General features: G+C 45.1%; 2 protein-coding genes and 1 non-coding gene across 6 annotated transcripts in view; 1 reads left to right on the top strand and 2 right to left on the bottom strand.

Annotated features, from left to right (window-relative positions):
* Window positions 1–67: 67 nt before the first annotated feature.
* Window positions 68–7,138, bottom strand: RPL5 (ribosomal protein L5). Its single transcript, XM_068141265.1, has 8 exons — window positions 7,028–7,138; window positions 6,085–6,154; window positions 5,873–5,988; window positions 4,338–4,472; window positions 3,620–3,822; window positions 2,587–2,764; window positions 891–979; window positions 68–231 (listed from the first exon to the last, which is right to left on the bottom strand). Exons 1-8 carry the CDS (start codon window positions 7,028–7,030, stop codon window positions 132–134), a joined length of 894 nt encoding a protein of 297 aa, XP_067997366.1. The 5' UTR covers window positions 7,031–7,138; the 3' UTR covers window positions 68–131.
* On the bottom strand, window positions 2,926–3,022 carry LOC137442679 (small nucleolar RNA SNORD21). The gene has a single exon (XR_010987732.1). It is a non-coding gene; the product is annotated as a small nucleolar RNA SNORD21 (small nucleolar RNA).
* A 3,129-nt stretch (window positions 7,139–10,267) lies between the features above and the next one.
* Window positions 10,268–12,082, top strand: part of EVI5 (ecotropic viral integration site 5) — a 74,063-nt gene continuing 72,248 nt past the window's right edge. Inside the window, exon 1 of one of the 4 annotated variants that reach the window (XM_068141262.1) lies at window positions 10,268–10,391. The gene's annotated coding sequence lies outside the window, so the exon portion shown is untranslated. The remainder of the gene's footprint in view (window positions 10,392–12,082) is intronic. The other 3 variants (XM_068141259.1, XM_068141258.1, XM_068141260.1) reach the window with 3 other exon arrangements.

Here is a 12,082-nt window from a genome sequence, read left to right as displayed (position 1 = left end):
GAATGTCTGATCATAAAAAAGTGTTTTGCATCCTTGGGAGATAGATTAATAAGCCAGTCTTACACAGTTGCTTACTCAATAAATTTATTGCCACTTTTTCCAAAGCTTCATAGAAAATTGTGGAAGTTGTCTTAACTGTCAGCTGCGCGCTCCTGGGCCCTGAGAAAGCTAGCCTTCTTCTGAGCAACACGATCTTTCTTCTGGGCGAGGGACATCTTGGGACAGTTCCATCTGCAATGTAAGCACATTGTAGTATATAGCCAAGGCAGAAATAAGCAGATACATGGTCAAGAAAGTTGCAGTGCACCAGAAATGTGATTAGAAGTGCTATGCTAGAATATCTTCTTACTTCTGTTAACAATTTATTTCCTCATAATGATTTAAGGCCGTAGTTGGGGCACTACAGAAAGGCATGGTCAAGACTGAAACCATTTCATTCCTCAAGAGATAAGCCTATATACCGTACCAAGCCATATGGACAGTATCAAGCCAAATACAATAGCTATGCCTTGATTTTTCTTCCAGACCCTTAAAAAACTCAAAATAGCTTACTATTAACAAATTAGTCAGACTGCCTTCACCTGAAGAAAAACAACTTTCCTAGTGAAAACACTAAGACCTGAAGCGACACACCGAGTTCCAGCTATTCAGGCCCCAAGTATGCTCCACTTCATTATTCTTGAGTATAGGTGAGAGTTCTTGTGTTTTGGATTTCTACTGCCAAGTTAACTCCTGACAAAGTTATACAGAAATGTTTGTATCTTAATCTAGTCTAAAACACATGTGAAGTGTGACACAGCAGCACTGTAAATTACATTACTTGTTTTGACATAATTAAAGTGTTTTCAACAGAGAAGTCACATTCATATTAAAGATGATGAGAGTTTTACCTCTTTTTCTTAACTTCTCTCTTGGGTTTCTTTTCATGGACTGGATTATCCCGTATAGCAGCATGGGCTTTTTTATACATTTCTTCCATCTTAGAAACAGTAATAAAAAAAAACAAGTTCAATTTTCCATAGCAGTTCAGTTATATAATCCAAGCTACCCTTTCCCAAACATGCACTAAAAACAGATTTCATCAGAATACAGCTTGTAGTTTTGTGTGGCTGTCTTTAGAACACTTCATACTGCCACAGTCACTGACACAGCATACTCTGAAATTCCTACTATCACTATGATACAATTTAAGTATCTAAAGCCACACAAAAGTAATTTTATCTTTATCTTAGGGAACCAAGGCCATACAGTTACTACAGGCTAATTAAAACTCTCATAAATACAGGCTATCATCCTGCAGTTGAAATAGTATTTTGTCTCAAGTCTACATTTAGTGCCAGTGTCCTATGTCTAAAGTAAAAGGTAGTCTAGAAAGTTGTTCTCATTATTCCTCAAAACCTCTGTGTTTAGACAGGTAATCTTACCACTTTTCAGAACCCTTTGTAGTACACATTGCAGAGCTGCTTAGTAAGAGAACAAGCAGAAGTTGTGACAGCAGCTACTGATTAACAAAACTTGCAAGAACAGTAACAGTCCCTGCATCCTCCCCAAGGATGCAGTAAGACTGCTCTGTCCCAAGGACAAATATGGCTCCATAATGGCACCAATTTTAAGAATACTTTTGCTGCAGCTAATTAAGGCCACTAGGTCCCAGCTCTGAAAAATTTTCTACATGTATAACGAGTAAGTGTCTAGCTATTGACATAAATCCTGGACTCACTTCACTGCAATATAAATGATAAATGTTTAGTAAAACAGATGAAAATGGAATTTACAACACACAGTTATATTTAATAAAGACTAAACTGCCAAAACCCCAGCAACAACCAAAAATCCCATAGTCATAAAGGGGTGAAGCTTTAAGTTTGCCATAGCCTAAAAAAGGGACATGAGAATGTTTGTTTTAAACTTCAAGACCGCTAACTGGGAAGCCAACCACAAATATTACAGGCAGCAAGACAACCTATTTGAAGTAAGTTTAAAACTTGTACAGAACATAGGATTACCAAAATGCTCCTTTCTAAATACTCTGAAACTTACAGTAGTATCAAATCACAATATATTACACAATCTAGTTTCATGGTATGGTAAAGCTTCTACAATGGAGCTCACTTAGGCTGTTCTGTAGTCACCTGGAGTCTAGAAAAACCTATGGGGGTCACAAAAATCGTAAACCAACTTTGACAGAGAGCACATCCTCACAGTTGCAGCCACACCCGCTGCAGAAATGGCAGTTTGTGGTGCATGATTAGGAATGAGTGGGCAGCATGGACAGAAATTTCAAGTTAATTACTATAGCAGGCAAAACCAGAAAAAAGGCTCGTCTTGGAACGCAGTCCTGTAAGCTTGTATTTATAGGTTGAATGTTAAGCTTCACGGCAGAAAAAAAGGTCTCCCTTTCAGAAGATCTATGATATACTATAGAGCCCTTAAGGAAGGAAAAAGTATTTCCTTTGGGTGGATAACATTCAACATCAATCACATCATTTAATACATCAAGCTTATTCACATTACTAAAGAAGTCCCTAAGCAAGACTTGGCAGCACCTCTCAATTAATGCACCAGAGCCTGACAGATAAATCTTACCCCATCAGGTGTTATGTTATTCTTTATGTACTGGGAGAACTGTTTTTTGTAAGCATCTTCATCTTCCTCCATCAGGTAACGCATATAATCTGCAACATTTTGGCCCATGATATGCTTGCGGTGAACTTCTGCATTGAATTCTTTGCTTTCCGAGTCATAACCAGGGAAACGTTTGGTACTGTGGGACAGCAGTTACAGTCAGACTAAGACATAGTGCCAAATCTCTACTTCAGAGGCTAGGTTCCACACAGAGGTGGCCACTACATCAGATTCTCATATGGATAAGCAAGGTATAGAACTAATTAAAAATGAAGGTCAAGAAGTTTTAATTTCGTCTTGGCTGCCATCAGTCCCGTCTTGAAACAGTGCAGTACATCATACACACACCATGGACCAACTACAGCATATTCAGTCACTGGGAGTATCATCATGTAGCAGCCAAGTCAGAAACACCAATTACTCAAGAATGCATAGGACAGCATGGGAGAGAGCAGAAAAATACCCAACAGATCTAAGATTTTTCTTCCACTACTAGTATGGAAAAAATTCAATGGCAGTATCAGAATTAGATAACACTGCTGAAAATCTTGATTCACTCATTTGTAACCAGGAATTGTCAAAACTTCTAAGTGCAGGTGGACTGCTCAGACCTACTCTACTGACAACTGTAGCAAACATCAGCTTTGGACTTGGTATGCGCAATTTTCTTACACTGAAATTAGTACACACAATTTGCTCAAGACTTAACAGAATACTAAAGCAGTCAATCACTCGGTGATTTCACGTAAAAGCTCTTTTAGTTTCTACAAGTTCAATAGCATCTCTTGATAATTTCAAGACTCCCAGCAGCATCATCAGAATTGCACTTGTGGATTCAAAAACAATCAATGAACCAACCAAAACACCCCACCCATGAACATTACTGCATCACAACAAAATTATTTCACCACAGACTGTCAGTCTAAGTGGACTGTCACATAGAGAACAATCTTGGGTTAATTCTAAAGGATCTGCTCTAAACAGACTAGATTACCTGTGAGGGATGGACAGACCACCATCCACTGCACCCTTCAGAGCACCAAAGACTTTGTTTCCAGTAGTAGTTCTGGCAAGACCCGCATCCAGGTAGCATGTGAAAGCGCCAGGCTTTCCATCCACGCTTTCCACATTGTATTCATCACCAGTCACTTCAACTTGACCTTCGTAGATCTTATCAAGGCCAAATTTATTCAGAAGCTGTGAGAAAAGAAGAAAAAAAAGCTCTTCTGAAATTCTTTCCACTTACTGAGGAAATGAAAACTCAGCATCACCTTAAACACAAATTCCCAGTAAGATCTTCAAAGTTTTAAAAGATTTCTAACTCAAAAGGTTCAAATGCACCTTAAACTAATTAACTTAAGACTTACTCGTAAGCTTGTATGGAAAGTGGAAGGATACCGTTTACATTGTTTTCAAAGTCTTAAAAGTACATTTCTTACATTTTCATCCTGATTCCCTCCCTCCACCAAACCTCAGTGCCAGGACTTAAAAGTGGGCTGCTGGAGTTGGAACTGCATGCTGTCATACTTTTCACTGTGATCTGACAGTCACAAAAGGCCATCCAAAGTATAGGGTAAAGAGCAAGTTACTCAGAGAAGCCTCAAGAGCTGGGTATCTATCCTAACAGGCCACTTAAGGACATGAGTTTTCCTTTTTGTAAGAAAACATGAAAAACAAAGCAGCACCCTCCAGACAAACTGACGTATACCTACCCTGCGAGCCAGCAGCAGACCTGTACAATACGCTGCTGCGTAATTGGTCAGGCCAACCTTCACACCGTATTTTGGCAGCTCATGGGCATAAGCAGCACAGACAATCATGTCACCTTCAATTCTGGCATAGGCAATCTGACAACAAAACAAATATTAGTGGTCTCACAGTAACTCTGGACTTGATTATTGTTTGACATCTAATTAAGCTGACAGGAATTCTGTGTAGACACATACAACAAACTGCCAACCTTTGCTTGTGAGCTCAAAGCATGGCCTGTATTTTTTTTAAGCCAAGAATTCAAGTATGTATTAGGCCAGAAAAAGCATATGTCAGCAACTTTTATTTACCCCTCTACATACATCAAGAAGCCAGGAAAGTGCATACAGAAGCAACTTTTCCAAGAATCATTATGGATGTGGATGGATTTTGTCCTGCTTTCTGCAGGCAGCTCATGTAACACAGTATGTAACAAACCTCAGAAAAATGCAAAAAGCATCAGAATTTGTGGTAACACTTTTAATAAAATCATTCTGTAGGGTTAGTAATGGATCTCAGACTTCATCATCTCAGGGGTCTCCTCTGAGATGGCAGTATGAGAGCAGATATATTTCTGTTCTTCCTTTCATATACCAAACCTGCTTTTGACTCCCACACCTCCTTTCTACATTCTAATATTGTCCTGTCTTTGTAGGATTCCTACATACTGGAAACACGCTGTCAGTCGGATCTAAGCACCTAGCACCACTGATTTTTGAGTTTCAAAGATAAAATGTCAAGGTCACATAGTTCTGTCCGAATTAACTTTAAAGACAGCACTCTCCACTTTCTCAACAGATATTTATTCTACAAAGAAAGAAACAACAGTTAAGCTTTCATAGATTCCTCTTCCTTGAGCTTAACAACATGTATTTACCATAGAAAAACATGCCTAAGTTTTAAACTTCAGTATGTTTAGTTGAAACATTCAGAAACAAGTGAGTCACAGTGAAGAACTGCATGATACAACACACACCTGTGTACTTAGTAAGCATGAAATAATGCCTACAATTCTTATTGACCAGGCTCCTTTAATCTCATGTGAAAGCCATCATAAGGCACACCTGCATCACACGATCCGCATGACATCACAGAAAAACCCTCTCAAAAAGAGAAGGCACATTTAGATACTATGCTGTGCAGGTTTACAACTCAACTTTGCTGTCTTCAGTCAAGTAAAAAGGCCCTTTCCAAAGCACTTTAAATACAGAGGGGAAAAAAAATAGGTCTTCCCTCTCCCTGCACTTACTGCAGCAACATTAACACAATACAATCTTATGAACAACCTTGCGAAAGAATGCTGACACCAGTAAGACTTACTTTGTATCTTGAATACAGTTTATTAATGAAGTTGTATCAACACCTGGTGTCTTCAAAGCAGCTATTTTACAATACAGAAACTGCTCAGAGCAAGCCTAAAAAACCTGGCTGCTTGTGTTCTTCCTTTCCCTTCATTTCACTGGGAAAGCTGGTAAGTAGCAAGTACCACAGACCTTACCTGGCAAATGATGTCTCTGTTGGTAACACGCACAATCATCCTGTACTTAGGAGTGTTGTACTTGTTTTTGTCTTGAATTACCAAACGTTTGCGAGCATAATAATCAGTTTTTCCCTCTGAAAAACAGTAGTTATGGTGTGGAAAATGTGTGGAATAAGTGGGAATATTTATCAATGACATTTAATTACATGTTACAGAGAATTTGACAATACCTCTCCTTCTCCTGAATTTCACTTGGTATCTCTTGAAGTACGCCTTATTCTTGACAACTTTCACAAACCCCTTGAATAAAAAACATAACTGTTACTAACACAGAACCACTGAAGCTGAGACCACTCTATGTGCCATGAATAAAACTGTAGTTGAATCATACATAAAATAGCAGTTTACTTACATGTCTTGATTGAGTAAAACCCAAACACAATTAATAAAAAAAAACCAACAGATCAAACCCCACAATTCCTGTCTAAAACACACTCCTCCCTATAACTTCATATAATTCTAGAAGAAAGCCAGGAACTCTGTTAACATAACCTCTTGACTGCATGGGCCGAAGTTCTAACCGTGGTCCCTTCCTGTCGCTCTCCCACCGCCAGTTATTTCACTGGGGAGTTCTGTCCCAGGCCAGCTCCTCCTGTAGCCTCCCGACCCTTGCCTAAGACAACGCACTTTGCTGACATCGCGACGGGACAGACATTCGTCGGCATCTACCGACGTTCGGACGCGCAGCCCCGCCGTAGGGCTGCCCCTTCGTCCTCCCCGATCCTCGACCGAGATGCCAGCCATCGCAGAGGACGGGGGCCTCCATCGAGCCGCCCGCTCCCACGCCGCCCCGACCGCCCTCTTCCCGCTCCTTGTCACGCGTCTGCGGCCCGGCCTCGACTCTGTTTGCTGCTGCACCGGGCCGGTAGATTAAGGCCCAGGACGGTAGCACGGGCCAGGTGCAGCTTGTGGGGTCCAGCTGGATTCCCGCTGAGCCGCCCTACTGCACAGCCCTAGTCTTAATGGCAGCCATTGCCACGCTGTAGCCGCCGCAGCCGGCCCCGGGCCCGAGCCAATCTGGCTCCATCCGGACGGCCAGAGCCGCGCAGCGGGCGCAGAACGACGGACAGAACTCCCCGCCGCCGCGCGGGTCACATAGGGCCCGGTACTGACCATCGTGCCAGGTACTGTCCGGTCTAGGCCTAGGCCGGGGCCCGCTCCGCACAACGACTGCGCTCCGCAGCAGGGGGGAAAAGGCCGCGCCCACTGCGCAGGCGCAGCTCCTAGCCGGGCCGGCGAGGCGGAGCGCTGCCATCGAGCCTGTTCTGGGCACCGGCTCTGCTGCTCCCTGTCGGCCTGGCGGAGCACGCACCGGACCGCGGCCGTGGCACGGGCTGGGCCGCCAAGGGGGCCGTGTCAGACACACCGGGATGGGCTTCAGCAGTCGGTTGTCACAGTCCGAACAGATCAGAGAAACAATTCCAGAGAAGAGAGGAAGAGGAGAGTATACAAAGACAGCATTTGTTTCTGACGTGTTTGTGTAGTTATCCTCATTTACTTTACTGAAAAAGAGCCCAGTGACATATGTTAATTGTTATACACAGACCGATATCTTAAAAAGTTACAAATTTGGTATAAATAACCGCAAGAGAATGAAAGAAATAACAAATCTTTCCTACGTAGAGCAAATACCAGCATGGATCCTACCAGGTAGGTACCTGTTAGCTTCAGAAATAATTTAACTGAGTTTTACAAATTTCAGAATTCTACATGCTTTTCACATTGTTGCATAAACTAACTCATTGGGAGCACATTGTCTTAGCTACTGTCTAGCATGCTCCTCAAATGTCTCTGCTGGCAACTGCTGGACAATTACTTTGACAAGAAATGCCTCATAGTCTATGGTATCATAAGCAGGACTCCATTAGTCTTGTTAAATAAGAAAAAGGCAAAATCAAGTTTCTTGTTCTTCTTTGCAAGAAGATTCTTTGTTCCCAAAATAGCTCACTGTCAAGAAAATCAGCCTGTTATCTGTCACATTCCACAGAATGTTAGAGGTTAGAAGAGACCTTCAGAGATCACTGAGTCCAATTCCCCTGCCAAAGCAGAAGCACCTAGGGCAGGCTGCACAGGAATGCATCCAGACAGGTTTTGAAAGGACACTCCACAACCTCTCTGGGCAGCCTGTTCCAGTGCTCCATCACCCTCAGCAAAGAAGTGTTTCCTCATTTTGAGATGGAACCTCCTGTGTTCTAACTTGCACCTGTTGTTCCTATTGCGGGGCACCAACAACGGGCGACTGTCACCCTCTTCTTGATACCCACACCTCACATATTTGTAGACATTGGTAAGATTAAACAGCCCCAAGTCTCCCAGTCCTTCTTCATAGGAGAGATGATCAAGTCCTGCAATCACCCTTATAGCTCTCTGTTGAACTCTCCAGCACATCCCTGTCTCTCTTGAATTGGGGAACCCACAATCAGACACAGCATTCCAGGTATGGTCTCACCAGGGCAGAGCAGAAAGGGAAGGAGAACCTCCCTAGACCTACTGGACACACTTCTCTTAATGCACCCCGGATGCCATTGGCCCTCTTGGCACATTGCTGTCCCATGGAGAATTTGCCATACACTAGGACTTGAAGGTCTTTCTCCATGGAGCTGCTTTCCATCAGGATGACTCCTACTCTGTACTTGTGCTTGGTGTTATTCCTCCCCAGATGCAGGATTCTGCACCTGTCCTCAAACCTCTTGAGGTTTGCCTTTGTCCAGCTCTGCAGCCTGTCCAGAACTCGTTGGATGGCAGCACAGCCTTTCAGCAGGTCAGCCCACCCCTACAGTTTTGTATTGTCAGTGAATTTGCTGAGAGTACACGCAATCCCCTCATATAGGTAATTGATGAAGACACTGAATAAAACTGGACCCACTATTGATCTCTGGGGAATTCCACTGGCCACAGGCTTCCAACATGCTTCCAACATACTTTCTTATTAATTGTCACCCTGCAAAACAAGAAGGCTCCAGCTGAAGTTATTAGCCCCACCCCTGAATCACTTCAAAATTCAAGGCAAATTTCTGCTTTAATTTTCAGCTTGTAGAAAGGGTGACTGCTATTCATAGAGGTTCTGAACTTACTGAGGCAAAAGCTAGTATTTTCAAAGTTTGAATAAAGTACTTTCCACTTATTGATAGAGAAAAAAACTGTATTTGTGATTTCTGCTCTGATGCTATTTTCTGGTTTACGGTATATTGTGTGTAGTGTTTTTATGTAGGTGTATTCTGGAGAGCAGTGTCTTGAAGTTGGAAAAAGTCTCTTGGGCCGATGAAACCAGTAGCTTGGCAGCATTTGCTGGGAGTAGAGACCCTTGCTGTCTGCCTGCAGATGACCCAAGGCAATAAGGCTGTTGTCTGTGGCTGCACCGACCTATGTGGTCACTATCAGCATTTGCATTTTTTCTACTAACGTTTACTACAGTAGCAAATAAAGTAATGATGGAGATCAATAATCTATAGCTGCTCACTTGTTTTTTTTAAGAGTGCATTCTTCACATACTTTGGTATAGGATAGTGTGTGGATTATTGTATGTAGTCCGTTAGTGTTGTGGTTTGTTTTTTTTTTAAGCTTTTATTAGAATCCTTACAAACAAAAACGTCAGTATGATTTTGTCTAGGAGTCTGTTATTCATTGTATTGTGGACAATGGCAAATGGGCTCATTATTTGACGGGGAGCTGCTCCGAGCAGAGTCTCTGAACGCTTGGTGTCAGCCTATCGGCCTCTGGCCGCAAAGTCTCTAACAGACGCTTGTAAGGAAGGGCCGGCCCGTCTAGCCTGAGGCTGTTTAGTGCTCCGAGAGAACGATTTCCAACGTGATGGAAATCCCTAGGCAGACACCCTGTCTAACCCAAAAAGCCAGCTCTTGATGGGGCGGATGTTGCACACCCTTGCTTGTGTCGAGGCGATGCGGCAGCTTCTTTGCTCTGCCATTGCTGTGAAGCGCAAGGGCAACAGCGGGAGTGTCGGGAAGGCACGTAGGGTTCGCAGAGACGCTGCAGCTCAAGGTGCACTGGGGACTTGAATTACGGCTGTAGCTTTTTTGCCGTTAGTGATAACGTAACGGGAGGACCTGCAGGCCGGGAGCACGTAAAGCCGCCTGCGCGGTTTTAAGGGCCGTTTATCAGAACCAACCCCGGAACCCATCGTGGGCCGGGAGACCCTTGGCAAGCACCCCAGTGTAGCACTCGCGCTTTCTTCACGGCAGACCTTGTCCCTGGCTGCCTGGGACGCCCCCGCCCCTGCCGCGGCGCCCTTCCCAGGCTGGCGGGTCTCCGAACGGCGAAGCGCGGGGCTGCCCCTTGCGGCGGCGTCTGCGCGCCGAGTGCGCGTGCGCGCGGCACGGCCAGGGACGTGGCCCGGCTGCCGGGGCCGGCGGAGCGCGGGGAGCCACCGGGGACGGGGGGCGGCTCTGCGGAGGACGGTGGCGGGCCAGCGCGGGGACGCCGATGCTCGCACCTCCCTGCCGCGGGCAACGCTTCCAAGGTGAGGCGCGGCCGCGCCCGCGCTCCTGCTTGCTGAGGGACTGGCTGTGGTGCGCGGCAGGGCCTAGGTGGGGCGCAGCGACCCTAGCCGTGCCGCCCCGTCCACCTCCCGTCGGGCTGTGGGCCGTGCCGGGCAGTGGTGGGGCGTCGCCGCTCCGCGGGCACCGCTAGTCGCCCACACCCGGCCCCAGGTCCCGGAGCCCTCTTGCTGCCGGTGGGCGGTGGAGCGGGCGTCGTCGTGCTGCAGTTAGGCAAGGGAAAGCTCCCTCCCCTCCGGCGACCCGGGATGGGGCTGACATGAGGCCGCGGTGCGCGGCCCTGGCGCCGGCCCGGGGGCTGTGGGGCCGGCATGCCTCAATCCCTCCGTGCCTTAGGCTGTGGCGGCGGCTCAGCTGCCGCGGGAACGCAAGCGGGCAGTTGGCAGCTCCGTGATGGAAAGGGCCTGTGGCCCCCGCCGTGGATGGTCGCGGGGAGGGGCTCTCGCACTCGGCCCGGGGAAGACTTCAGCGGGTCCGTCTGCAGAGGGCGATTTCGTCCTTGGTTTGATGGATGCAGCGTTAGACCAGGAACCTACGGGCCTGTCGTTCTTGAGAGAGATAGTGTTCAAATGCTGCTTCGGAGATCTCGTTTTCTATCACCTCCTGCCGCATCTGCATGAACGCGATTATATAATACGGGTAGAAAGTCGATGCTAATGTTCTGGCTACTTGTTATGTATTGCAGCCTTAACTTCTAGTGTAATTTTTCTGTAGTCCCATGTAATTCCTGCTGATTTTCAGCCTTTATAACCGGTGCAGTTCTTTTGCAAACGCGGAGCTAGCATACCATTTTGAATTTTCATCAGGAGCTAGGGTTTGCACTGACTGTAGCAGTACATAGTCTTTCATGTCATTTGGGGACAATTTTATTTTTTTCCCAAAGATCATAAATGAAGGACATAGAAAGGAGGCAGATTCATACAAGGGGATCTGACAACATTCAATATGTTTTACTTATCTCCAGAAGCATTTGTCAAAAAATACAGACTTTTTTTTTTTAATGGTAACTGGATCTTGTTTGTTTTTCTGGTATTAAAAAGTGCTTATATAAACGTGTCTGTTTATTTCTCTTACCTTCTTTCATTGTGTAGTTTCTGCTTTGATTGTAATTATGCAGTTCTGTATTTACATTTATAAAGATTTAAGGCTTATTTTGAAACACATAGCTATGAATTCTTTTGTAGACAAGGATTAGGAGAGGAAATTGAGATAGCCAGTGAAAAAGAGGGATGTCATCCAGAGGAAAGCACTCAGTATTATGAATCAGCGTTGCCTGAATTTGATAATCTGGGGTGAGAATAGCTGTAGTTATTGTCACCAAATATCCCCCGAGCCCAACAGTACCTCGAAGAGGAACAGATGTTTGAAGACGAAAGCTTCAACAGAACAGCCCTACTTCTTCCCACTGTCTCTTCCTGGCCTCCCGCAGGCTGAGGCTTAGGGACTTAGTGAGCTACAGCTTGGTGGTTTGGATTTCTGTAGGTGTTGATGTTGTGTGGGTTGTGGTTTTGTTTTTTTTTCCCCTCTAAATTTTTCATTGCTCTTCACGTTTGTCTCCTGTGCAGCTGTTTGATTGCTTTTGAACAAGTAAGCAGGAGGTGGTTGGAAAACAATGGCTGAAATGGGGTTCGCAGATAGCAACAGATGTGAGAGC

The sequence above is a fragment of the Melanerpes formicivorus genome, unplaced genomic scaffold (assembly GCF_026170545.1).
Source record: "Melanerpes formicivorus ecotype bairdi unplaced genomic scaffold, bMelFor1.0.p_v2 SCAF_7, whole genome shotgun sequence".
Classification (NCBI taxonomy): Eukaryota; Metazoa; Chordata; class Aves; order Piciformes; family Picidae; genus Melanerpes; species Melanerpes formicivorus.
This window is presented reverse-complemented; position numbering and strand designations above follow the sequence as displayed.